The sequence below is a fragment of the Nematostella vectensis genome, chromosome 2 (assembly GCF_932526225.1).
Source record: "Nematostella vectensis chromosome 2, jaNemVect1.1, whole genome shotgun sequence".
Lineage (NCBI taxonomy): Eukaryota > Metazoa > Cnidaria > Anthozoa > Actiniaria > Edwardsiidae > Nematostella > Nematostella vectensis.
Window position 1 is genome coordinate 18105764 of NC_064035.1, and position 27691 is coordinate 18133454.

Consider the following 27691-nt stretch of genomic DNA (forward strand, 5'->3'; position numbering starts at 1 on the left):
TAACAACCTTAAATATTATTGCTATTGATAGTTTGTGTTATTCACTTACGGAAAATTCATGTATTAGCAAAGAATTTAGCAAAGATGAAGGGGATGGACATTTTCAAAGGGGAAAATTCTGCAAGGGCAAATCTGCAGAGAAAAAAGTAATATGCAAAGTCGGTAGAGAGTGGAAACGCTCGACACGGTGCCCGCGCGAAATTCGCACAAATTTTGCGCTTTGTACATAAGCTAAAAGAGGTGGGGGTGGGGTGGTGGGTCTTTCTGGTGCTAACCAGGGCGGTCAAAAATTGTTGTGGTCGACAGTGCTGAATAACGTATGCGCATGCGCGTGCTCTGGCGAAAACAAGCACAATCGTAGTGTTAGCATTAAGACCATACTGTACAAAAGATGACAGATTTGTGTGATAATGAGGGAGTAACAAAGAAAATTATAGCCTCAAGTTTGGTGAAGTTTTCTTAGCATTCGCCAAAATGTGACAGTTCGCCGGTAAAAAGCCGCCATTTCAAAACAAAAAGGCTGGTTTAACCGCGCGGTACTGGAACTAGTCTTGCGTTTTTCAGCACTGGCGTTGTGGTCAGCAGAAGAACTAAAACTACACGGGACGTACGTGTACCCTGGGTACCAGAGGCTCCGAGCTTCGCGGCGACAACGATTTTGAGCGAAATCTTTGTCGCCGCGAAGCTCGAAGCCTTTGGTACCCAAGGTATGACGTTTGATACTTACAAGTAATATAGATAATGCTTTGTGGACGTCTGTCATGTCTGTCTTGCCCTTCGTACGTCAATAGATTATCACGCTTTCAACTAAACAGATGACCCCTATGAAAGCTTTCGCAATAAAGTATATAGGCTGGGACTAGGAAGAAGCTTCTAAAAAAATATTATTCTTACAGTGAATCGTGGGTTTGTAAGTATATACTTGAGTTTATAAGCTATTGTATATTTTTTTCTAGGTCATATAAAACATTCAAAGCCTTTCAAAGCTACAATATGACTTTAATTAGATTTGTTTACTCAAGTCAAACTGGGGTCTGGAATGTCACTGTTATTTGATCGGGTCGAACTATTGTTCAATTGTAGTTTCGTGAGGCACAAGCAATGGTTGAAATCCAGAGCTAAAATGAGCCGATACTGCAATATAGCATGATTTACTCCTCTTTGGCAGCTTGCTTGGCTTTGTTCGCCGCAGTTTTTAGAACATGTACAAGCAAAGGTATGTTATTTGAGATGTTCACCTCGTGCCCTTTAGGGTCCTCTCTCGAGCATCGTGTTTAGGGTTTCGACCGTGTTGTCCTTTTGTGGCGCTTTCGCCGTCCTTTACGTAGTGTTGAAAGCAAAATTGAAATTCCATGCGAACTTACTCTTATGTGGTTATTGTACATATTCACCGCGGTTATTCATTGTTGTGCATAAAAGATAGCACAACCCCTATTTACGTGAGGCCTATGTAAAGTACTTGTATCTTAAACATTTTGGTCTCTTGATTTTTTTATTTCATTTTTTTTTTTAAATTTTAGAGTTCTGTTTTTACTTTTTCCTCAAAGTTTAAAGCCGCATTTTCACCAGTTCACTTCCGGAGGTCCGACGGAAACCTCAACCGTTTAAAGACAAAAGAATCTATTAGAATCCGATATATTTAACCTGCCATCCGCTCTAAATTATCAATCACATCCTCGAAGAAACTTGAAAAAGACACACTGCTTTCAATATTTTGAAATATTTTTCGCGTTTTTTTTGTTAAAAATCATCGCAGATTGTTACGTAATCGACGGGAAGTAAACTGGTGACAATGCGGCTTTAACAGGGTGATTATCTGACCTATTTTGTTCTGCAGACCCAGACACAATATCCAGGAATTGTTCTGGTATAAGTAATGCTCTCCAGGCGTGCTGTGTGTTCCCGTTCCTATACCAGGGCATGCTACACAATGACTGCATTCCAGGATTGCCTGATTCCCAAGCGTGGTGTGCTACCACAAGTAACTTTGACAGGGATGGTAACAAAACTGTCTGCCCCCATCCTCCAGGATTTAAAGGTTTTTATCGTAAGTATTTACAGGAAACATAGGGCCAAAAGAATGTTTCTTGGTGAGGTTGTAATCTAAGGGAAAGTTCATTTATTATCCCGAGGGGGGTGAGCGTGAGGATATTGTGGGGGGCCTCGATAAATTTCGGAAGTCTAAAGGGGGGGCGCGAAAGTGTGTGGTTTTTCAAAGGGGGAGGGGTTACTGATTTCTTTGGGTGTTGTCCCTTCTATATAATTTGAAGTGACAAATCAGACTTCTTGTTCAGTGAGTCTTGGTTTGGGGGCATTTATTTGACATGTGCAATCAAGGAGTCCTACCCTTGGTACCAGAGCCTCAAGAATTATCTCGCCCAGTGACGCTTGGCCAAACTGCCTAGACGAGCGAAGCGAGTGGAATGGCATGGAAAATTTTGTTCCTCCTGAAGGGGGGGGCACCTAATTTTTCCCTTACTTTTATCAAAATCCTTATGCTCCCCCACCTCAGGACATTCCTTTGGTTAACAAATAAGTATGTCAACAACATCAACAACACTTATTTCCGTTTCTTTTATTTATAACTTTATAAAATGTAATTGTGCTTTCAGATGAGAGTTGCAGACATGGTAGTGCACTAAGTATTGACCCTCCTTCAGCAAGAACTTCACGGCTCTTGCAGTGCCCAAGTGGAAATGCAATTGCAATGTTGATGTTTGCAGAACCTGCCCCTGGAAGTAAAACCTCTAGACTTGTTGATGCCATATGTTGCTCTTCTCCAGTTTTCCAGAACATTTCACATGTGATCAGTACTACTGAGCCAAAAAGAATGTGGGAGTTGAAATGCCCAAGCAGTTATATACTCACAGGTAACAGTCCTAACCACCACCCACCCTCTTTAAGGCCCCCTCTCAATTGAATTGTGATTAAAGGAATGATATCCTCAAAAGCAGTTATTCAATAATATTTAATAACTTCAATGTTAGTCTAACTACTATCATCAATCTGTCTATCACTCTCTCCCCTGTCTGTTTTCCTTTCTATCTATTTGTTTGAATCAACTTGCTTAATATCTTCATCTCATTCCTCCAAAAATTGATCTCCAATTACTTCCTTAGGAATACATTTTTCAAGAAAGACTTCTGAGGTTGTTGTTGATGAAGCACTTGATGCCATCAAATGTAGCCTTTTGATTGGCTATACTGTTGTTTATGATGGCTGTGTTGTCATGACGACAAACCCTAAGAAAACAACTGCCAATTGCGCATGCTGTAAGCCTGATCATTCCATAGTAGCTCTACAGAGCCAAACTGATGGCAGTATCAAGGCAAAATGCTGTTCGATCAAAAGTATGTATAGAATTTATTTACTTGTTTGTTTATTTGTGTGTTTTTTTATCAATTTTGCATGATACATAGGGAAATAAAAATATCTACATTTTTATGTAATGTAGGTGTAAGAAGACCTTACAACATGTGTACATTTGAAGATGGAATGTGTCCAACCTGGGAAGTACTCCCAGGAAATGTAACCTGGACTATAGCAAATGGTACACAGGATCACACTACAGGAACTACTTCAGGTGAATTGCTTTGGACCCAGAGTACTTTAAAGATTAGAAATGATAGCTTCCAACTCTTATTGACCAATTGCAAAGAAAATCTCCAAATTGATGCATTTAATCATCTTTGCTTATTGGGCAAAACTAATTTTACAAACTGATTGAACCTCCATCACAGATAGACTACTTGGTCATTTCTTATTAAAGGAATAACCAATAGACTACTTGGTCATTCCTTTTTGAAGGAGAAACCAATCTCAGACTTATGATGAGATCTCATCTATGACTCCCATCTATAACTCCCTCATAGCAAATTGGTAACTGTATCCATGCATGTAAATGCTAAGCTGTTTATCTCATTACAGCCCTTGTTTATTGGAGAGATATAGAAACAGCAAGAAATATGTTGTGTATGCTTGAAAGGTGACGTCTTTGTCTTTAAACTGTAGGCCATTCGCTGCAGCTGAGTAGCGCTTGTGAAGGCGTGGCCATGCTTAGCAGTATGGGGTTCCCTCCAATTGAACAGTACTGCCTGTCCATGTGGTACCGGGCAAGTCATGGCTCACTACCCAAGATCGCTGTGCATGTACTTAAGTATGACAGTGAGCAAATGATGTTGGTGACAAGCACCCTGATATCTACTGAGACTGTAGCTACAGGGTACTGGACAGAACTACAAGCTTATTTACCTATGGGTGATCATTTCCAGGTAAAAAACAAATTCTACACTGTGGGTGATCCTCTGTCAGTTGGTTTTGCAGTTGACCTTAGTTTACCTCCCCATTTCATATGACTCATTCTTAAGAATTGCATGTAAGAATAAAAAAAATCCTGTTGTAATAGCCTGGTATGTTGTCAGGGATTAGACTATTTAGGATCTCTACTGGCTTTGGCAGTTTAAACAATATGTTGCATGCTTGAAATAGACCACTGCTCAAGGTTGATGAGATGAATTTTATTGATTACATTTTGTTTTAGATTGCCATTACTGGTGATATTTCAAAGTTAGGAATAAGCTGGTTCATCATTGATGATTTTCAGCTCAAGCCAAAACGCTTTTGCACAGGTGGGCTTTCATCTTCACCACTCTTATACTCTAAGAGGGGAAGGGGAGGAATCTGGGTGCCATATATCCAGCTCTCACCAGGGTCCTTCCCCTTCGTGCCACTAGAGTGTGAGAGGGCTGGATCCTTGTGAATGAGGATCACTAGTATAGGAAAAACAGGGGCGTGTCTAGAAAAAAATGCAGGGTGGGTCCAGAGTAGTTATTTCACTGACCATCACTAGATCCATCAAAAATTTTTTTTTGTCCAAATATATCTAAAATAAACCGTCTTCTTAACTAGCAAAAAAGGGGCTTAACTCATCTCATCATATTAGCAGGGAGTGGTCCAGACCCTAGGAACCTCCCTCTGAGCATGCACCTAAATCATAACCAATACATTTTTGGCTTTATGCAAAATGGAAACTTGTCAAAATTTACTGTAAATGCTTGTTTTAGCACACCTATAATTAACCTCTTTAATGAACACCCTCTCCCAATTGAGATCTGCAAATTAAGCACATTTAAAACTGTTTCCATTTTCTTTTTAGGGTCATGTCATTCCATTGGTCCACTTGGTTCATCAAGCATTCATGATGGCCATGTAGTTTTGTGGCAAGCTACATGCTTAGGTCCCATACACAATTATACTTCTGCTCTGTCTGGAATATGGGAGAAAAAGGGAAGCCACTTCAGTGTTATTGAGTATTTGAGGTGCTGTAGTCTGCCACTGACTGGTAACCATGATGACTATAAGCTCCCACTGGCTGGGAAAGTTGGTGGGCCCATTACTGCAGAGGAGGTCTGGAGTGCTCAGTGTCAAAAAGACTTTGTAGTTACTGGTATGCCATGAGTAGATATGAAGAAGAAGAAGAAGTAAAAAAAACAAATCAGATTATTTAAATGCATGCACGTTATATACCTCATAATTTATACCAAAAGGTCCAAGCCCAAAATTACTTTGACTAAAACATCTCATCTGTCTCTCTTATCACTCTATCGTAGGAGTCTCAAGTCTTAACAAGTTCCAAGGCTTGTATGAGCTGCATTGCAGCCATCTATCAGATGCTGTTGTCAACTACTCCACATGCAGAGTGATCTGGGCTGAGGTCCGTGATCATAAGGGTATCTCTATCCACAGTAAAATGGAGTGCCCTTCTGGGATGGCTGTGGTGGGTCTATTCGATCACCCAGAGGACAACATCAACCACTCCAGGCTGGGATTCCCAGATGTAGATGCCATTAAGTGTTGTAGTGTAACAGGCAAGTACTTTTTTATCACTTGCCTTTACATTATCGTTACCTATTCAAAGCAGCAACAACAACATCATGATAAGCTTGTGCTGGAAACATACAGCGAAACCTACTTTACTCAAACCATCAAGGATAATTTTTTAAAAATGGAGTTATTGCAATTGCTTGAATAAGCACAGGAGTTCTGTTCTGAGAATGCATTTTCACAAAGGCTCAATGCACTGAAAGAGCTCACATTTTTTTCCTTCTCTAGTTTCCAACTGCAGGGACTCTGAGGATTGCCACAGCAATGGTGAATGCATAGCGACAGGTGCCATTCAGCAGTGTATCTGTCAATCAGGCTACGATGGAAATGGAGATTATTGTTTTCCAACCAATCAAGTCTTACCACCGACATCATTGCCTGTAAGAACAGGAGTTCCAACACCCACCGAAAATGAACATGTAACAACCATCACTGAAGGCTCACATAGCAAGACTGGATTTATGAACAAAACTTCCACACCTGTTGTCATAGCAACAGCAGCTTTAAATATTGATATGTCAACAGACAACGCCAAAGTACACAGGTAACAAGAGTAATACAGGGAATTTTTCAATATTTAACAGTCAGATTGTTTGAAATGGGGTTTAGTTTTTTTATACTTTTTTCCGTAGCTCAATTGTCATGGTTGCTCTTAGCGTGACTGCTGCTGGGCTTGTGGTCCTGATCTTGATTGTGGTCATCCTGTGGATTGCACACCAGCGCCGTAAAAGGAGCCTGGACGAAAGCCCAGAAGTGGTAGTGCCAATGAACGAGATTATGTCATCAGAGCATCCTCATTCCTATGACAATAACTGCACAGGTACGTGGAATAACTAGAAAAACTTATTTCGCCCATCTTATTCGAGCTCCACTACACTGAACGCGTCCATTTTTACCATGGTCCACTACACTGAACTCATCCATCTTTTCCATGTTCCACTACACTAAACTCATCCATCTTTTCCATTGTCCACTACACTGAACTCACCCATCTTTTCCATGGTCCATTACACTGAACTCAACCATCTTTTCCATGGTCCACTACACTGAACTCACCCATCTTTTCCATGGTCCATTACACTGAACTCACCCATCTTTTTCATGGTCCACAACACTAAACCCGCGCCCATCTTTTCCATGGTCCACTACAATGAACTCAACCATCTTTTCCATGGCCCACTACAATGAACTCAACCATCTTTTCCATGGTCCACTACAATGAACTCAACCATCTTTACCATTGTCCACTACACTGAACTCAACCATCTTTTCCATTGTCCACAACACTGAACTCACCCATCTTTTCCATGGTCCACAACAATGAACTCACCCATCTTTTCTATGGTCCACTACACTGAACTCACCAATCTTTTCCATGGTCCACTACAATGAACTCAACCATCTTTTCCATGGTCAACTACACTGAACGCGCCCATCTTTTCCATGGTCCACTACAATGAACTCACCCATCTTTTCCATGGTCCACTACACTGAACCCGCCCATCTTTTCCATGGTCCACTACACTTAACTCACCCATCTTTTCCATGGTCCACTACACTGAACTCACCCATCTTTTCCATGGTCCACTACACTGAACGCGCCCATCTTTTCCATGGTCCACTACAATCAACTCGACCATCTTTTCCATGGTCCACTACAATGAACTCAACCATCTTTTCCATGGTCCACTACAATGAACTCACCCATCTTTTCCATGGTCCACTACATTGAACTCGCCCATCTTTTCCATGGTCCACTACAATGAACTCACCCATCTTTTCCATGGCCCACTACACTGAAGTCACCCATCTTTTCCATGGTCCACTACAATGAACTCACCCATCCTTTCCATGGTCCACTACACTGAACTCACCCATTTTTTCCATGGTCCACTTCACTGAACTCGCCCATCTTTTCCATGGTCCAGTACAGTGAACTCACCCATCTTTTCCATGGTCCACTACACTGAACTCAACCATCTTTTCCATGGTCCACTACAATGAACTCAACCATCTTTTCCATGGTCCACTACAATGAACTCAACCATCTTTTCCATGGTCCACTACACTGAACTCGCCCATCTTTTCCATGGTCCACTACAATGAACTCACCCATCTTTTCTATGGTCCACTACACTGAACTCACCCATCTTTTCCATGGTCCACTACACTGAACTCACCCATCTTTTCCATGGTCCACTACAATGAACGCGCCCATCTTTTCCATGGTCCACTACAATGAACTCGACCATCTTTTCCATGGTCCACTACAATGAACTCAACCATCTTTTCCATGGTCCACTACAATGAACTCAACCATCTTTTCCAGGGTCCACTACAGTGAACTCACCCATCTTTTCCATGGTCCACTCCAATGAACTCGACCATCTTTTCCATGGTCCACTACAATGAACTCGACCATCTTTTCCATGGTTCACTACAATGAACCCAACCATCTTTTCCATGGTCCACTACAATGAACCCAACCATCTTTTCCATGGTCCACTACATTGAACTCGCCCATCTTTTTCATGGTCCACTACAATGAACTCACCCATCTTTTCACTGGCCCACTACACTGAACTCACCCATCTTTTCCATGGTCCACTACAATGAACTCACCCATCTTTTCTATGGTCCACTACACTGAACTTGCCCATCTTTTCCATGGTCCACTACAATGAACTCACCCATCTTTTCCATGATCCACTACACTGAACTCACCCATCTTTTCCATGGTCCATTACACTGAACTCACCCATTTTTTTCATGGTCCACAACACTAAACCCGCGCCCATCTTTTCCATGGTCCACTACAATGAACTCAACCATCTTTTCCATGGCCCACTACAATGAACTCAACCATCTTTTCCATGGTCCACTACAATGAACTCAACCATCTTTTCCATTGTCCACTACACTGAACTCAACCATCTTTTCCATTGTCCACAACACTGAACTCACCCATCTTTTCCATGGTCCATTACACTGAACTCACCCATCTTTTCCATGGTCCACTACACTGAACTCACCCATCTTTTCTATGGTCCACTACACTGAACTCACCAATCTTTTCCATGGTCCACTACAATGAACTCAACCATCTTTTCCATGGTCAACTACACTGAACGCGCCCATCTTTTCCATGGTCCACTACAATGAACTCACCCATCTTTTCCATGGTCCACTACACTGAACCCGCCCATCTTTTCCATGGTCCACTACACTTAACTCACCCATCTTTTCCATGGTCCACTACACTGAACTCACCCATCTTTTCCATGGTCCACTACACTGAACGCGCCCATCTTTTCCATGGTCCACTACAATCAACTCGACCATCTTTTCCATGGTCCACTACAATGAACTCAACCATCTTTTCCATGGTCCACTACAATGAACTCACCCATCTTTTCCATGGTCCACTACACTGAACTCAACCATCTTTTCCATGGTCCACTACAATGAACTCACCCATCTTTTCCATGGCCTACTACACTGAAGTCACCCATCTTTTCCATGGTCCACTACAATGAACTCACCCATCTTTTCCATGGTCCACTACACTGAACTCACCCATTTTTTCCATGGTCCACTTCACTGAACTCGCCCATCTTTTCCATGGTCCAGTACAGTGAACTCACCCATCTTTTCCATGGTCCACTACACTGAACTCAACCATCTTTTCCATGGTCCACTACAATGAACTCAACCATCTTTTCCATGGTCCACTACAATGAACTCAACCATCTTTTCCATGGTCCACTACACTGAACTCGCCCATCTTTTCCATGGTCCACTACAATGAACTCACCCATCTTTTCTATGGTCCACTACACTGAACTCACCCATCTTTTCCATGGTCCACTACACTGAACTCACCCATCTTTTCCATGGTCCACTACAATGAACGCGCCCATCTTTTCCATGGTCCACTACAATGAACTCGACCATCTTTTCCATGGTCCACTACAATGAACTCAACCATCTTTTCCATGGTCCACTACAATGAACTCAACCATCTTTTCCAGGGTCCACTACAGTGAACTCACCCATCTTTTCCATGGTCCACTCCAATGAACTCGACCATCTTTTCCATGGTCCACTACAATGAACTCGACCATCTTTTCCATGGTTCACTACAATGAACCCAACCATCTTTTCCATGGTCCACTACAATGAACCCAACCATCTTTTCCATGGTCCACTACATTGAACTCGCCCATCTTTTTCATGGTCCACTACAATGAACTCACCCATCTTTTCACTGGCCCACTACACTGAACTCACCCATCTTTTCCATGGTCCACTACAATGAACTCACCCATCTTTTCCATGGTCCACTACACTGAACTCGGCCATTTTTTCCATGGTCCACTTCACTGAACTCGCCCATCTTTTCCATGGTCCACTACAATGATCTCACCAATCTTTTCCATGGTCCACTACACTGAACTCAACCATCTTTTCCATGGTCCACTACAGTGAACTCACCCATCTTTTCCATGGTCCACTACACTGAACTCACCCATCTTTACCATGGTCCACTACACTGAACTCGCCCATTTTTTCCATGGTCCACTACATTGAACTCGCCCATCTTTTCCATGGTCCACTACATTGAACTCGCCCATCTTTTCCATGGTCCACCACAATGAACTCGCCCATCTTTTCCATGGCCCACTACAATGAACTCAACCATATTTTCCATGGTCAACTACAATGAACTCACCCATCTTTTCCATGGTCCACTACACTGAACTCACCCATTTTTTCCATGGTCCACTACACCGAACTCGCCCATCTTTTCCATGGTCCACTACAATGAACTCAACCATCTTTTCCATGGTCCACTACACTGAACTCACCCATATTTTCCATGGTCCACTACACTGAACTCACCCATCTTTTCCATGGTCCACTACACTGAACTCACCCATCTTTTCCATTGTCCACTACACTGAAGTCACCCATCTTTTCCATGTTCCACTACAATGAACTCGCCCATCTTTTCCATGGTCCACTTTACTGAACTCGCCTATCTTTTCCATTGTCCACTTCACTGAACTCGCCAATCTTTTGCAAGCTTCACTACACTGAACTCGCCCCTTTTTCGCAAGGTCTGCTACTACCATGGAGCAAAGGTAGTTGCTAGGTATTAGATTGAATCCATGAGGGTTTAAGATTATTGGAAAGTGCTCAGTGGCACTGGCCTCTTCGCTCCTCAGGTTGTTTCCCAGTGGTCACTCTGTTTACATCTCCAATACAAACTTTAAACATGGTCTCTCTCTAACCCACCACCCCACCCCTCCCTTGTTAAAGTTGCAAAGGCAACCTGAGATGAATTCCAAACCTACTATTTATCACAGATATAAAAATCTCTTTAAACCAGTCTGAGATAAGGAAGATAAGCTATAGATCCCGTTTCTTATTGCGATTTGTATTGGGGATAAAAATAACTTCGTCCTTCCTGTGGTATCAGCTTTATAGTAATAGTGCCAACATACCAGCCAACACTCATGAATGTGAACGGCCTGAAGTTGTCACATGGATAAAATAAAAAAGATTGTGTTGCTTACACTCGAACTAACGCTCACGAAAGTGAACGACGTGAAGCTGTCATACGTATGAAATAAGGTAAATGGTGCTTGGTCAGGTCAAGCTTGTACCTTTTTCATTCTAATGTTCTGTGGTTATTTTAAGGTGAACCAGAAGATCTAAGTGTCGTGTGCAGGCTTACAGATGAAAAGAAGGTTAGTGACTCAATATCCTAAGTATGGATAAAGCTTTGTTGGGCATCTGCTGGTAGCTAGATAAAGTATTGTTTTTTATTCTTTATTTGAATTTCTTTGATTAAGAAAAACCCGTTAATGCTAAAAAGTATCAAGATACATACGCAGTGGTATCTCTATTTTAATACAGATAAAAGCTTATTAAAAGCGACCTACCCTCGGGAACGTGCTGCTTGAGAAAAATAAACCCTTTCTTCTTGTGTTTTCCTTCCCGTCCCCCAAGTGTTATTCAGATCCTATAATGTGATTTTCTGGTCCCTTAACAGAGATAAAAAAATAATTGCAGATTTTCCCTAAGCCTCGATCTAGGACAGTACTTTCTGTAGAACATGCATATGTTGCCGAGGAGGATCTGGACACCACTGAATGTGAGCCCTTCTACTTCGTCCTGGACGCCAAGAGAAAGGTGTGATCATTGGAACTTGTGGTAACTGTCACAGTAGCAAAATTTGAATCTGTTTGGCACTGAACAGTACTGGGCCATTTTGATGATGCCAAATAAGTTTTTTTTTCAATCTTGTATTTGGTTGTTTGATAATTCTACTGGACATTTAAAGAAAACGTTATGTCAAAATGACTTTCAGCGGTCATACTCGTTATGCGTATCGCTGGCGCTGCCTGATCCCATGTATGGCGTGGTGGAGCAAGACTTTCCCCAGGAAGGTGGGGCGCGGTTCTGTCAGCCCGCCTCCAACGAACAGGAGCTTTACCATCAGTTGTCAAGTGAGATACCATGTGACAGCATAAAGGTTGGCGAAGAGCGTCTAGGATCAGGGTAGGTTATCACGTTATTGTCTCATTGAAACACCCCATTTTAACGTTGAGATTGAACCAGACTGATCGTTCTGATCATGTCTCATACTTGATGAAGTACAGGCTCAATTGTATCGTGATAAAGATTACACTACCAATCGTGCTTGTTTTGCCCTTTTACTATGCGTGTAGCTGTATTGAGGGTTGTTGTGCTATCTTGTAATGGCTTGTTTTCTTTATTTTGTAGTGCCTTCGGACACGTAATGCTTGGTGTTTGGCTCAAGGTGATTTTTAACTTTTTGTCGAAACCTTTCGGAGTAAAGTCATAACGGATTATGTGTTATTGTATGTTTTAAATTGTTTACATATTACAAACCTTTCATGGTGGCTGTGATTTGTTTAGTCATGTCGTATAAAAATCGTTGGCTAGAGAGAGTCGAGGGGTGTGATTATACATCTCGTGTCTCGTATCCAGTCCCCAGGAAACCCTGTTCAGGTCGCGGTCAAGATGCTTCGTGATTCCTCAGACTCGGAGGACCGGGTCAAGTTTCTCCAGGAGGCGGCCATTATGAGGCAATTCACACACAGGAATGTAGTCTATATGTACGGCGTAGTTACCAATTCAAACCCTGTAAGTAGATTGGCTGTTAGAGATCACTTGAGTCAGCCCTATTCTTGTCATAAGGCACCCCCTATTCTAGCCCTATTCTAGGCATGTGGCACCCCCTATTCTAGCCCTATTCTAGGCATGTGGCACCTCAAAGGGTGGAACTCTCCATAACCCAAGAAAAGAGTCCAACACTTCACCCACGTATGGCAAAGCATTGTTATAAAGATGTCGAAAAGTTGAAGGGCTTTCGCCACCACCCCCACGCCCTTCCTCTCTGCGACCTCTTTAACGTATGGGAGAAAGGAAGAAATGATAGCTTGATCAGCATGGCTTAAGAGCAGTGGGATTGGTATGCGGTTTATATTTAGACATTCGCCGAAGGGTCTAGTTTACGCTTATTTTAGGGTGGGCGCGATCAAGGGAAGGGGGTATTGATTGTTTGTTCTTGAAAACATAGTTAATAGAGTCTCTATTAACTATGTTGATAACAACGAACTTATTCTAGTGTTTTTTCTTTGGCGCAGATTATGATAGTGCTGGAGCACATGAGTCTGGGAAATCTCAGGAATTACCTACTTAACCTGAGACTTAAGTAAGAAAGCATAAAATATTATTCTTTATGTATTGAACACTCATTTGCCCTTTCATCAGCTGTTGTAATTCTGGTTTCGCTGAAGTCACTCTTTTTTGTATAAGAACCTTTTTTATAAGAACGTCCAGGCTGAAATTTCACCAAATTTTAAAAACATGCCGAGGCTCAAATAGCAGCTACATATTGCTTTTTTAGTCTTATGTGTTGTAAAATGCAGTGTTAAATTGTGTTCATTAATAACAACCTTAAATATTATATTGCTATTGATCATTTATATGTAATCGTTAAGAACATCTTCAATGCTCCAAAAATAAGAACGGCCCAGCCTTAACTGAAAATTAGACGGTCTTTTTAAAAAAGAGATGATTGCAGTTGTAGTTAGGGTCCGTAGCCTGTCAATTGCCCTGACTGTGAAAGCTTTTGTTCGTGTTATTTTAGGGCAAGGTGGACTCTACATAACAACTACCCTAAAGATAACTAAAAATAAACCCAACACCATCTATGTTTTAGGTGGTTGTTATATAGTATGTTCGGACTTTCTGACCACTTTTCAAGAGGCGCCTGGCTTCGATCACTCCTATGTAATAAAAATAAAACTTTGTCGAGCTCCTACACAGTATTCAAGGTTTTGATTGGCATCTGTTGTAATTATTGTTTTAGATATGGTAAAGAAGTCGTACTTTGTCTCGATACTCGATCGCAGCTCTTGGGCATGATCCGTGATATAGCCGCTGGAATGCAGTATCTGCATAGCCTTGGTTTTGTACACCGAGTAAGTAGACTCTAGATAACTAGAGATAAAATATGTTTTCGACTTGAGCTTAGAAAAGATAGTGAAGTTCAGTGTGTGGACCTTGGAAAAGATGAGCTCACAGAAACTTCCCTCGCGTATTTTTGTGTAGGAGAAAATTACAGTATTCTCGATATGTCATTTATTTTCAGGATTTAGCAGCGAGGAACATTCTTCTTGACTCTGATATGATTTGCAAGGTTAGATTTATGAGGCCTTCACACGTAGTCCATAGCAACACTGTGAATGCGTTACTAGTTCATGTTTTCACAACATCTGTGTTTTTAAGATTGGTGACTTTGGCATGTCACGTGACCTGATGATTTGTGATTACTACACTAGTCGGGGCGGTCGTATCCCCGTCAAGTGGACCGCTCCGGAGGTAAGCAGCCCCCTTCCTAATCCCCTCCCTCTATTTCCATCCCCATCGGGTGTACCCCTCCTGAGGTAAAGTACCTCTCCCTTTAATTCCCACCAAACACAAAGTGACTTTTTATCAAATGTTTGGCTTCTTACCTATTGTATATGTATGGGCGTTACGACATGTTTACATATACGTTATGTATATATTCTCGAAAAAAGCTTTCTCATAAGTATTGATTTTCGGCTTCCATGATTTACCCATCTTTTTTTCTTGTTTGTAGGCGATTAACTATGGTAGATACTCGAGCGCTAGTGATGTTTGGAGTTATGGCGTTCTCCTCTTTGAGATCTGGTCTCTCGGAGACAAACCCTACGCCAATCTTGACAACAATGAGGTCAGCTTTTCCGTAATCAATTAGTTCTATTGTTGATTCTAAATTATCGTTTTCATTGTCATGTACTGTTAACGAAACTTTTGTGCGCAATTACTTTCTCATGTCATGCACTTCGCATCAATGTGGATTTATTCGAGTGTCCCAGTGAGCTAAAATACTCGATGCTGTTCCAGGTGGTTGAAGCTGTCTCTAGAGGATACAGATTACCTCCTCCAGACCACTGCCCTACCATGATCTATCGCTTGATGGTCGACTGCTGGTATGTTTGGTTTGTCTTGTTACCTTAACCCTAACCGTAACATTGATCGCCTAACGAACGACTGCTGATCGATTTGATTCGTGTTATTGCTCTTACCCTAACCATTTCCCTACCATGAATCCATGAATCCATGAGTCCATAAGTGCTGGACAGCTGGTATGTTCGGTTCATCTTATTGCCTTTAGCCTAACAAATGCCTACATAGATTACATTTATTACATAGATAACATTTATTGCTGTTTGTTATCGTCCACATCGTCACAAAATGGGAAACAGTTCAGTAGTTTAATAACCTAAATCATGACTAAACACCTGTGCTTACAGAGCCAGAGTTGCTAGCTTAGCAGTCCCAGCAATATTGGCGCTGTTTGTACAATAAGCGAGGTGCTGCCATGTAGTTTCTCAACATTTCCTTCGTCATGTAGTAAGCTTAGCGGGGCTGTGCCAGCAATGCTGGCCGATGTTGGCGCTGTTTGTACGTGACTAAATCACCCCTCCCACCTCTGGCGGGAATCATTCAGGGGTGCGAGGAGGGATGAACGCTGTTCTCTGGGATATTCACTAATACCGTTTGTTGTTTTCAAGGACCTGTGCATCGAATCATCATTTTGTTATTGATGCTATTTACAGTGCTTTGATCATTTTTCTCTGCAGGCACCCTGAGGGCCGGGGACGCCCCAGATCAGGCCAGATTCATCATTGTCTCTGCTTCACTGATAACGCAATCTTTCTGGACAGACCTTTGCAGAATTTAAATCTAGAAAACACTGGGAGAGAAGCGAAAGAGAGCACTCATGAGTCAAGTGTTATGCCCTCTACTGAACACAACTATTCCACTCTGAAACATGTGTATGCAATCATGGAAGGTCCCACTTGAGTTGTGTACGTCGTAATGGAAGAGCCCACGTGACTTGTATACGTCGTAATGGAAGAGACCACGTTACATGTGTACGTCGTAATGGAACATGTGTACGTCGTAATGGAAGAGACCACGTTACATGTGTTCGTCGTAATGGAAGGTCCCACGTGACATGTGTACGTCGTAATGGAAGAGCCCACGTGACCTGTGTACGTCGTAGTGGGAGAGCCCACGTGACCTGTGTACGTCGTAATGGAAGAGCCCACGTGACATGTGTAGGTCGTAATGGAATAGACCACGTTACATGTGTACGTTGTAATGGAAGGTCCCACGTGACATGTGTACGTCGTAATGGAAGAGCCCACGTAACATGTGTACGTCGTAATGGAAGAGCCCACGTGACCTGTGTACGTCGTAGTGGAAGAGCCCACGTGACCTGTGTACGTCGTAATGGAAAAGCCCACGTGACCTGTGTACGTCGTAGTGGAAGAGCCCACGTGACCTGTGTACGTCGTAGTGGAAGAGCCCAAGTGACCTGACAGGGTTCGTACAATTTTCCACAAATGAAATTCAAGGACTTTTAAGGACTTTTTCAATGACTTTTTGTAGAAATTCAAGGACTAGTGAAACGATAAATCCATAGAGACAATAGAGGGCAAATATACTTTTCCAAGTCTTACCAAAGCTTTTATCAATTGTACATTGTTTATTTTCAATACGAAAATAGACTGTTATTAAACAGTGATTTCAAGCAAACGTTCGCCTACAGATTTTCAACTTTGGGTGAGATCCTCAAATTTTCAAAACTTTCTTTTTTCAAAGCCTTTTGCTTTTCCTTAGCACAGATTCGCAGTGCAATTGACTGAGTGAGGAGGCCTAGTTGTGTCCTTTGAACAGTTTCACTTGTTCTCTAGCTCTTCTTGGCATTTTCGCTTACAGCTTACAACAAACTTCTCTTGGCCCTTCTCTAGTCTTCATGACATTGGATCTAATGTTTCCTCCCTTGACTTGCCGCACCAACAGCGCCTTACTTATATCTAGATCAGCAAGCCTACGATTGTGAACAACTTTATAAGTTTCTTTATTAAGGTTTTCAACTGACATTTACAGAGAAGTCTCTTTCGACTCTTGCCTGACCATGAGAGAGTATCAACAGATACAAATACAACTCTTCCAGGCTAGATGCTGTAAGAAGAATCCAGTCAGAATCAAGGAAAGAATATTGGGCACACATATAACAACAATTCATAATTCAGAAGTTGAATGCTAGGGGATGAAGCGTTTCTGGTCCTTTATAAAGCACTGTAGGAGAGACAGCAGCATGGATTTAGAGCACTACGATCATGTGAAACACAGCTTCTGGTTTTATAAACACGTTGGTGGACAATATGCATGAAGGTAATCAGATCGACGTTTTGGTGATGGATTTCAGTAAAGCATTTGACAAGGGAAATCACCGACTCCTCTTATCAAAGTTAAAGCAATATGGCGTTTGTGTTAAAACCAATCAGTGGATTAAGTCCTTCCTATCTGCTAGGAAGCAGAAGGTGGTGTTTGACGGGTAATAATCTGAAGTTGTAGACGTCCTGTCTGGGGTACCCGGAGTCTCTGTATTGGGCCCAGGTCCTCTATTACATTAGCGATCTCCCAGACAATCTGACCTCCTCCGTGAGACTCTTTGCAGATGATACCATCGTATATTTAACCATCAAGTCTAACGAGGATGCCTTCACTTTGCAACAGGACCTAGACAAATCAGCCATGTGGGAGAAACAATGGAGCATGAAGTTTCATCCAGCTAAATGTAAGATCTTAAGGGTTGGACGCAAGCAAAAACCTACACACAATACTTTTTACGTTAAAACCATGTGTGCTGTCGAATCGGCAAAATATCTTGGGGTCACCCAAACATCAGACTAGAGGTGGATAAGCATATAAACAACATCTGCAACAAAGCAAGCAGCACCCTCGGTTTCCTTCGGCTTAACCTGAGAATAGGCTCCCCCAAGCTAAAGACGTCTGCTTACTTCGCTGTAGTGCGTCCATACCTTGAGTATGTGTGTACTGTATGGGACCCATTCACAAAGACAAACATCATCAGAATAGAGATCGCGCAGCAAGGTTTGCGCTTCATCGCTACGACAGAACAGCAAGTGTGAGTGAGATGCTCAATTATCTGGATTGGTCCTCACTAGAAATCCGAAGAGAGCAAGGCTCCTGATGTTCTACAAGATACACCATGGCCTTGTTTTCAATGATGGCCTGCCAACAGTCCCGCCGATGTATAGAAAAAGCAGGCATATGAATAGCCAAAGCTACAAAGTGCCACCTTCAAGAACCAACTATCACAAAAAATCGTTCTTCCCGCGGACCATCAGGGATTGGAATTGTCTACCGGAACTAACTGCAAGGGCAGCCAGTCTTGTAGCTTTTGAGAAAGCAAGCGAGCTATTATTGCATTGACTAATGTAACTTTACTTATTATATTTTTGTTATTATCGTTTTTGTTGAAATTATGACACCTCATAAGAATCTTCGCATAGAAGATGGGGTTATATGGAAGAAGAAGTACGCACCCAGCCTGTCCAGCTTGTGGCGAATGGTCAATCCGAGAAATAGTTCCGAGAGGACAAGAAGGCTTTTTTCTTTAAAATCAGAGAAAACGAGATCTTGCTTTTCTTAAGAACCAGAACGAGAAGTCGAATCTCTAAAATTCGAGAAATCGAGATGCCTTAAAATTTGGAGAGAAAATCAATATATCCAAGGAACCACCTCTCTTGTAGTTAAATTCCAAGAAGATCGTCTTCTGGGCTTGCTCAGCTTTCTCCACAAATTCTGTGTACAGGAGCACCAGGAGATCACAATCTTCTATCTTCACATGCTTGTAGCCCACCATCGTCATCAGCAAGAGCTAGAACTTGGCGAAGCACACTTCCTTTCACTGTACAATCTGCGTATGATCTATGCTGATCCTGTTTCTGGGCATGGATTTTACATACTTTATCTTGTACATAATTATACAAAGAAACAGCTCGCAAACCATATATTTGCCTACAATTTGCTATTAATCTTCACTCCAATAATATTTACTTTTGTTTCTTAAATCAAATATTTTTCAAGGACTTTCAAGGACTGATAATAAGAATTCAAGCACTTTCCAGATCTTTAATTTCAAATTTTAAAATTCAAGCACTTTCCAGACCTTGAATTTCAAGTTTTAAAATTCAAGCAATTTCAAGGTTTTCAAGGACTTGTACGAACCCTGCCTGAGTACGTCGTAATGGAAGAGCCCACGTGACATGTGTACGTCGTAATGGAAGGTCCCACGTGACATGTGTACGTCGTAATGGAAGAGCCCACGTGGCATGTGTACGTCGTAATGGAAGAGCCCACGTGACATAGGTCGTCGTAATGGAAGAGCCCACGTGACATGTCTACTTCGTAATGCGCATCCCCTGATTCTCCAGCTAACAGACAAGAGAGCCGGCTAGCAGGCTCGGAGGGGAATGCCTAGGCATCATGCAGGATGACAGCAAATGTAAATAGGTGTTACTTTCGTGCCATCTTCAAAGGTTGCTTAAACTAGCCAAAGGCATCACGAGAAGGAAAAAAATCTTCAATGGGGAAATAAACGAACATGGTGATTCCTATATTTAGCTATTATTTTTGTACAATGATAAAAGGAAGTCTGCCGACAAATAACGCTCTAGTTGTATCTACTTTATTAATCAATTATGAAACTATTTATAATATTTAAAAATTTGATGTCTAAATATTTTTAATGAACGCAGTCAAGAACCATTGGTAGTAAAAAGAATCGTTACTTCCAACTCTTTAAACCAAACAACTACAGTTTCCGTCTATATTGATATATGGAAAATTACCAATAAAGGCAAAGATGTACAGTGTCCAGTAACCAAATAGATATGGTTGAGAGAATAGAGGCTCTGGTAAAAAGTCAGATGAGGATTCTAATATCCATTGGTAGTTCTGTTGAGCTTGTTAACGATGATGGTATCTGATACTCAAATGAATTAAAAACTTTAAAATATCTATCTACTGTGTCCTATGTATATCATGGGTCGATGAACTGCCAACAAGATTTCCACGTCGTTGAGCTCGTTATTGCGTCGGTGATGAGTCCTGAGCCTCCGCCTCTGTATGTTGCGTCTGTATGTTTGATGCGCAGGAGAGGAACGCAGAAAAAGAACGTTCACATCCCTCAGGCACCGAACCACAGTTGACAAATCTCATCAAGCTTCGTAGTTTTATCTCTGTCCAACATTATTTTCTCGCTATAGTTAACACTAAAATAACCCAGTATCCACAGACTCGTCGTAATTGATAAGAATAACTGAGCAACATCGACAGACTTGTATCGCCATAGTTAAGACTATAACTGACCAACATCGACAGACTTGTATCGCCTTTAAGACTACAGCTGGCCAACATCAACAGACTTGTATCGCCTTTGTTAAGACTAGAACTGCCCAACATCGACAGGCTTGTATCGCCATTGTTAAGACTAGAACTGCCCAACATCGACAGACTTGTATCGCCATTGTTAAGACTAGAACTGCCCAACATCGACAGACTTGTATCACCATTGTTAAGACTAGAACTGCCCAACATCGACAGACTTGTATCGCCATTGTTAAGACTGGAACTGCCCAACATCGACAGACTTGTATCGCCATTGTTAAGACTAGAACTGCCCAACATCGACAGACTTGTATCGCCTTTGTTAAGACTAGAACTGCCCAACATCGACAGACTTGTATCGCCATTGTTAAGACTGGAACTGCCCAACATCGACAGACTTGTATCGCCATTGTTAAGACTAGAACTGCCCAACATCGACAGACTTGTCCAAATCCGGCTGGGGAATCTGTCCAGAGTAGTAATTGCTCAGAGCAAGATCCCCGATGAACGGCATACTTGGCGTCAAAAGTTTACTTGTCTCGAGATCTAAACTAAAGTTGAACTCTAAGCCCCAGTCTGTAGTATCGGATGTCTCTCCGTGTCCCTGCTCTCTGGATCCGAGCTTTTCGCTATTCAGGACCGCGACCTTGTGAGTGAGGAACTTGACCTCGTTCATAACGATCATTTGCTGCATGTGCAAGGACGAGTTCTCGCCCATTCCTATACTTAGGTGAACCGTCGGTAGCCATCGGAGATAGCATCCCGACCAGAACTTCATGGCAGGAGCTGTGGGATTAACCCTGCTGTATATCTCCTCGATTTCGTTGTCGCCATTCATCGGATTTTTACTAGAAAGCCTCTTGAACTCATTCAAGGGGTTAATAAAAGCGGCCGTGTTTTGGGAATCTGATAACTGTTCAGCTAAGAAGTCCCACAAGGATGCCATGGGCGCACCCCCAAATTCAGAATTTATGTACTTCTGTCTCTGATGCTCGCAGTCGAATAGAAATTCATCAAATAAGCAGGCGTGCATGCTGTCCAACATCCCTAAAAGGTAGGTTTCCGAGAACTCAAACTCAGAGGGGAACTGAGTGATCAGCTGGTACACGCAGTCCAGAAAATGGAGGAACACAGGTGATTCCTCATTTTCCTGCTTATCCGCATCCGACTTCTCGTTTGGCTTGATGTGGCCGCAACGCTTCATGAAAGGGTGGCCTCCCAGGACCCACATCTTCTGGATCAGAGTTTGGAATCCGCGGATGTTGCGGTAGTACTGGTCGAGCATCAGCTGAGCAAGCGAGCAAACCACCAGCACGAAGTCACGACCGCTTGCTTCTTTCACGATGACAGGTCGACCTTCCTCGCAAACTGCCTTGCAGACATCTACAGCGGTTGATATGGAGGTGCGAACTGAAGCCAGCCATCTGAAATAACACGAGAACCATGAGCCAATATAAAATAGGAAGTTACACTTCATCCAAGTTTAATGTTTAGAAAGGAACCACTTTGCCGCCAAATGAGTTATACCAAGTTTGATTATTCTATGAAATTTCAAGGATGAACTAAACCTGTACCAAAACAAAAAAGTACTACTTTTAATCCATTTCCATCCACTTGATGCAAGACGTTCAAAACCACACCACAATGTTGTGTTCATCTGATTTTTTTTTACTCCACGTGATTTTCTAGCAGCCCAAAATAACATTAAAATCATTCTTTATTCTCTTTAGCCCTGCAAGTGCGTCACCTTTCTCTTGCTATGGGAAAGGGTGTGATGTTAGGAAAGTGGAGGATTGGGAAGAACCAGACGCTGACCTGTGGTAATATCTTCATTAACAATGAGTTCACCTTACTACACACTGTTTTTCTACCGACCGATCATGGTTGCATTTGAGGTACAGGGGCCCGTTTCTCGAAACACCCGAGAATTCTCGGGCCTGAAAACGCTTTTTTCCTTAAATTTGAAAAGCTGGCAAATTCTTTTAAAATTTATGGTATCTAAATGTGTTGAAATATCGTCAAACATCGTATTTTACCACAAAGATTCATGTGAAGGATAATCCTCTTTTTGGTTTTATAGATTTTGATCTTTCCCGAACTTCTCGGGCCCAGAATTCACATGGCTAAAATATTAAGAAAGTTCTCGGGACCTCGCAGTCACCCGAGACTTTTCGGGTAACTTTTTGGCTTTAGCAAAACTTCGAAAATAGCGCCATTGAGCGTAATCATTTGGAATACGAACCAAGAGAAAGTTTTAACTGTTTCTAAAACATAAAAGCGGTTCTCCAGAAGGAAAACATGCGAAATTTTGAGCAAAAATGCAAAATAAAGTTTTCGGGCCCGAGAATTCTCGGGTGTTTCGAGAAACGGGCGCCTAGTCAGTAAATCCAGGGGCTGTAGGATAGTTCAGTTGTGATTAAATGATTATGTTTTGTCTTGAGCATTGCAGCTTACTGTACACTAACTTTTGAAGCCATCTCTCTATAGTCCCCGAAGAGAGCGTTGTATATGTTCGCTTCTCTTTGGACTCGATGTTTATTAAACGTCAAAGATATACAGTAACTACATTCAAACCATGCACAACTACAACTTAACTATCCTATTGCCCGTGGTACATCGGAAAACCGTAACTACTTGCGCTACAGAAATGCAACACTTCAGATTTGCGCGGTATGTAGAAATCTTAACGAGGAGGTCCCCTAGTAGCAAAAGCTTTTCACCTGCTATTGTCAAGGCTGGAAAGCCAGTGAGGATCGATACTCCAGAAGTTCTTGGTAGTATCTAGTACACAGAGCTCCCGTACACGTAAATAACTTTGTGAAAGTTGTTGAATGGACGGGCCAATCTTGGAGAGGTCTACCACTTTGACGTCTTTGTGCTCGGGGTTAGCAGGTATGCTAGACAGCGCTCGAAAGAGTGAAGTCTCTTCTTTTTCCAGGAATATACTTTCTGGTCTAAAGACAATAAAAAGATTGAAGACAGATAGTAGTAGATAGACACAAGGAGTACTGAAATGGAAAAGCAAAATAAATGACTGCGAGGTTGAAATCTTTCAAAAAAATACATTTTCTTTACATTTTATCAACTGCGGTGATCCTAGATACTAAAATTTCTTAGATGCTAAACAGATACTAATCAGAAACTAATCAAATACTAAACAGAAACTAATAGCAAGGGGTGTAATTGTTGATAACAAAAAAATATTCCAAATTACATATTTTCTGCATAGAATTAGAGAGTACGGCTGGGAATACGTCAAGATATTTATCTTACAGCGAATTTCACGCTATTTAACGGATTTATGCTAAATTTCAGTCATCACTACCGTGAAAAATTCAAAAGGCGATCCTACACATACACATAGTTTTATACAACCGGATAAAAAATACGGGGGGAGCGAATTTGGATTTGTTCGTATAAATAGCGGCTGGGTAGGAGCATTTTTTTCTTTCTTTCTTTTCTTTTTTGTTTGTTCGTTTGAACAGATCAGAAACTGGTCCAAAAATTATGCAGATCTCAAAACGAAAGAGAATCCCCGTCTGTCGATTCGAGTCCAGTTTATATTTAACTCTTCATTATTGTTGCGATGTAGATGTTGATGTAGTTAATGTAGCGTGACTTCCAAGCGCATGATCCAAGAGTGACTTCCACTTGGGTGGTTTTCAACGTCGACAACATTCAAAATGTCGGCGCCAAAAAGTACAAAAGTAAACTTTTACTGTTTAAAAATTTAGCAATAACTTAGTGCTAAATCGTTATAGAAATGTTTTAGAAATGTATATTATAGCTAATTCCTTGTGTATTGCATAGAAATTTGCAAGCGCCTAAACCATAAACCAGACAAAATATTCTAATCATACATTAGTCTAGGAGCCACACAAGTTGCTGTGAATAATTTAAGAAACCATAATTATAATGCCTTTTCATCGTTTCTAGCTGATTTTACTCGGTAAATGGATATTTTTTATTACTTTTTTACGAAGTCCTCCCCCCTGAACGTTTATAGTATCTGTTTAGTATCTGATCAGTATCTGAGGAATTAGTATCTAGGATCACCGCGGTATTTTATCACTACTGTAAATAGGTCGGTCATATCTTCTTTCGCAACAACAACTTAATATTTGGGCAACAAAATAATGGTGCATGTTGAAGAGTGATGTTAAATGCTATGGTTGGTTTATTCACTTACAGCACAGAGATAGTTGGCCAATATTAATTAGCCCATGCTTTTATTTTTCAAGAACCCTGGCATTGTCCCTCACAACAAAGAGCACAATTCTGTCACCAAGTTGGCCCCTAAGTCACCGCCAATTTGGCCAAATGCACAGGTAGCCCAGCAGAAAGACTTACCTTCCTGAAGCGCTAAGCATGATGGGTACTCGTGTCTTTGGGTGACTCCAACACCAGAGAGGAAACCTAGACTCTTCGTAGTGCAGCGACATGCGGTTAACATCTGAATCTGTTAACGATGCCAGGCAAACAAACCTCTGTGGAAGCGTTGGGCATGTGTGGAACTTCTCGTTTACCAAAGCAACTCTCCAGGTGTCATCCACATTAAGTCTGGACAGCTCGTTTAGCCAATCAGGTAGAGTCCTGAACGTGGGTATGACACCAGACACAGAGCTGTCTCTTTTTTCAGTCTTGAGTGCTAGGCTGTGCTGAAATGCAAACAGCAAAGACACTGATGAAGGAAATGCGTAATGTCCAAGAGCATTTGTGATAAGGGGTAGCTCCTCTTTAGGTGTGAACTTGAAGCCAAATTGCAGCACTCTGAAATCCTTGCACTGAACTTGGATTACTTGAATCCTACTAGACACCTTTTTACCGGCCATCAGTTTTTTCAGTTTGGGGCTTGATTTGGAGGTACTATAACTTAATTCCAGGATGCAAGTCAAAGGAATGTGCAGTTCTTGTTGAATCTCTGCATTCATCCCTCCCTGTGTGAGATCCGGATTAGACTGGAACACTGAGCTCAGTGGAGTATCCACAGCTGAGCTGGCCACGAGGAAAGACACTCGGAAGTTAGTTACGTACAGTGTGCCAGAGACACCAGACTTGGTTCCAGCCATTGCGCTGAAGCGGAGCACGTTCCTTGCCCGTGCCACCATAATCTCCCCGGGAAGATATGATGGCACTGGGATGACTTCCTCTTTAAGTTTCGATAGTGCCATTGAGTTCTCCATTTTATAACCACCCTAGAGAGACAGTGACAGGGTCAGTAAGAAGTAAAAGCTTTACGTCACTGAAGCTTTTCAAAATAGTTGGCATGTATTCATTAATAATAAAAATGGATCAATTGTAACTTTCAGATAGAAATTGGAAAAAAAGTAAAACTAATTTAAAAAAGGCAGAAATACTGTAGTAAATTCCTGCTCTAAGAACACCTCATAAGAATAGCCTTTTGCATTTTAAGGTATAGGATAAGCACAATGTGACTATTTTAGGGGGAGTCAGTTTAGCTCAGGCTAAGTTGTCATAAACTAGAATTTAAAACAGGCCAATGGATGTGGGAAAAAAATATGGAGGGGGCACTCTTCTTCATCCTTGTAGTGGGGGTAGTTCCACCCTCAACACATCTCCTTTATAAATTTGTCAAACTATATACACACTTATTTTACCAGGCATGTATCTGGGATTAGCTGAGGCGGAGGGTGTGCAGGTACTGTATATTTACAGTATCATATACAAGTAGAAGATTTGAAGATTCTTCAGTTGAAAATGACATTTTTGCAGACCCCCTAAGACCATCCTTGAAAGGTATGATAATATGATTTCTAAAGGCCAAAATGAAATTTGTTTATTGTTACAATGTTCACAAACATAGACTCCTGTTCCAGTCATGCCAAATTGTCTGTTTATGTTGACATAAATACATTTGGTTCCATGTTGATTTAGACATTTAACTAAATAAGTTTTGCCCTTTGGTTCGGCACAGCAAAAGTTTGAAGTTTGAATGAGCATTGACTGTGACTAACTTAACTCTGCTTTGCGGAACATAATTGGTTCAGAGGGGGAACTGTTCATGAGACCAATTCAAACAATTAGATTCGCCGTACCCGACAATTATAGCTGTACTTACTAATCGACCATGAATGAACTTCTCAAAAGTAGCAGGTAGTGTTTATCAGCATCTATATGTGAGTTATGTAATGCATCACTAATATATCAGTCGAGCAGTCAAGTCTTAGCTTTGGTACCATTAAGGAAGTGAAGTGCTTTATGCTTCACTGTGTGGTTGAGATTGTGATAAGGAATCGAATATCACTCGTACAGTATATGTACACGTGGAAGCTCAAGCCATCCATTTTACAGATGAAATACGACAGTTAACCCTAATCAACCTCCAGGGCAATGTGGTTAATCAAGTTACATTGATCAAAGACAAATAGTGTCAACAATGTTTAAACTGAAGCTCTACTCTCCCATTTTATTCAAGATATGCTTTACTAGAGCTGAAAACTAACGGGGAGTGGAGATATTTCCTATGTAAACTCGTCTATAAAACACAAACTAAGGCAAATGTACTTTTGACGGGTAATCTTAAATCATCTGTATTTTCTTACCTTCACTAAACCTCAAGGCGCAGTAAGCAGTGTTGATTTAGCAGAATGGCCTTATCTTTTCAGATCGCTGCTCGCTGTATGTACAGGCATGCAAAGCTGGTAACGAACGATTCAGACATTTTGCTCAAGGAATTTGCGATCCACTTCCGCAGGTTATCCCATAATGCTGGATCTACATGACAGGGCGCTTTCTAGTCCGCTTGATTGTATGATCCTTGATCGGCGCGGCAAAAAGCTTTACGTCTGTTTGGCTGAGTAAAGAGAAGAGGGAACATACAGGGAGGTTGACCGGGCACCGAATTGGAGGTTGGGTACTAGCCTCGGCAAAATATCATCCCAAGCACTGGAGTGTAAGATCTGATTTTATCCCTTCCCCTAGAGTTACTGAAATAGTCATGGCATTATAATAG

The 27691-nt window shown here is 41.6% G+C and overlaps 2 protein-coding genes across 4 annotated transcripts; one reads left to right on the forward strand and one right to left on the reverse strand.

The window, feature by feature from the left end:
• Positions 1–641: 641 nt before the first annotated feature.
• Positions 642–20351, forward strand: LOC5509057. 3 transcript variants are annotated; one of them, XM_048723520.1, is made up of 24 exons: positions 642–910; positions 1084–1216; positions 1838–2047; positions 2613–2870; positions 3120–3350; positions 3455–3583; positions 4012–4271; positions 4541–4628; positions 5156–5446; positions 5610–5867; positions 6112–6427; positions 6540–6703; positions 11587–11636; positions 11962–12081; positions 12260–12450; positions 12676–12712; positions 12904–13059; positions 13563–13630; positions 14291–14402; positions 14573–14620; positions 14710–14802; positions 15065–15178; positions 15352–15437; positions 16092–20351. In XM_048723520.1, exons 2-24 carry the CDS (start codon positions 1147–1149, stop codon positions 16312–16314), a joined length of 3573 nt encoding a protein of 1190 aa, XP_048579477.1. In that variant the 5' UTR covers positions 642–910; positions 1084–1146; the 3' UTR covers positions 16315–20351. The 3 variants fall into 3 exon arrangements, with proteins under 3 accessions (XP_048579477.1, XP_032233800.2, XP_001629600.3); XM_032377909.2 differs by having other exon boundaries at positions 643–910; positions 6516–6703; positions 11974–12081; XM_001629550.3 differs by having other exon boundaries at positions 644–910; positions 6516–6703.
• LOC5509056 (myotubularin-related protein 10-A) lies at positions 20002–27589 on the reverse strand. The gene is made up of 4 exons (XM_032377910.2): positions 27282–27589; positions 25069–25913; positions 23439–23672; positions 20002–22142 (listed from the first exon to the last, which is right to left on the reverse strand). The coding sequence occupies exons 2-4, from the start codon at positions 25899–25901 to the stop codon at positions 21137–21139; spliced, it is 2073 nt and encodes a 690-aa protein (XP_032233801.2). The 5' UTR covers positions 25902–25913; positions 27282–27589; the 3' UTR covers positions 20002–21136.
• Between the last annotated feature and the right edge of the window lie 102 nt (positions 27590–27691).

What these genes read in the sequence shown, in the direction of transcription:
- LOC5509057 (XM_001629550.3), top strand. Translation starts at nt 1,147, where the DNA reads ATGATTTACTCCTCTTTGGCAGCTTGCTTGGCTTTGTTCGCCGCAGTT. An exon ending in AAAAGACTTTGTAGTTACTG is followed by an intron (nt 5,447 to 5,609) that starts GTATGCCATGAG and finishes ACTCTATCGTAG; the next exon opens with GAGTCTCAAGTCTTAACAAG. An exon ending in TCAAGTGGACCGCTCCGGAG is followed by an intron (nt 14,803 to 15,064) that starts GTAAGCAGCCCC and finishes TCTTGTTTGTAG; the next exon opens with GCGATTAACTATGGTAGATA.
- LOC5509056 (XM_032377910.2), bottom strand. Translation starts at nt 25,901, where the DNA reads ATGGAGAACTCAATGGCACTATCGAAACTTAAAGAGGAAGTCATCCCA. An exon ending in ATGCTTAGCGCTTCAGGAAG is followed by an intron (nt 23,673 to 25,068) that starts GTAAGTCTTTCT and finishes TATTGTCTTTAG; the next exon opens with ACCAGAAAGTATATTCCTGG. An exon ending in TCCAGCCTTGACAATAGCAG is followed by an intron (nt 22,143 to 23,438) that starts GTGAAAAGCTTT and finishes GTGTTATTTCAG; the next exon opens with ATGGCTGGCTTCAGTTCGCA.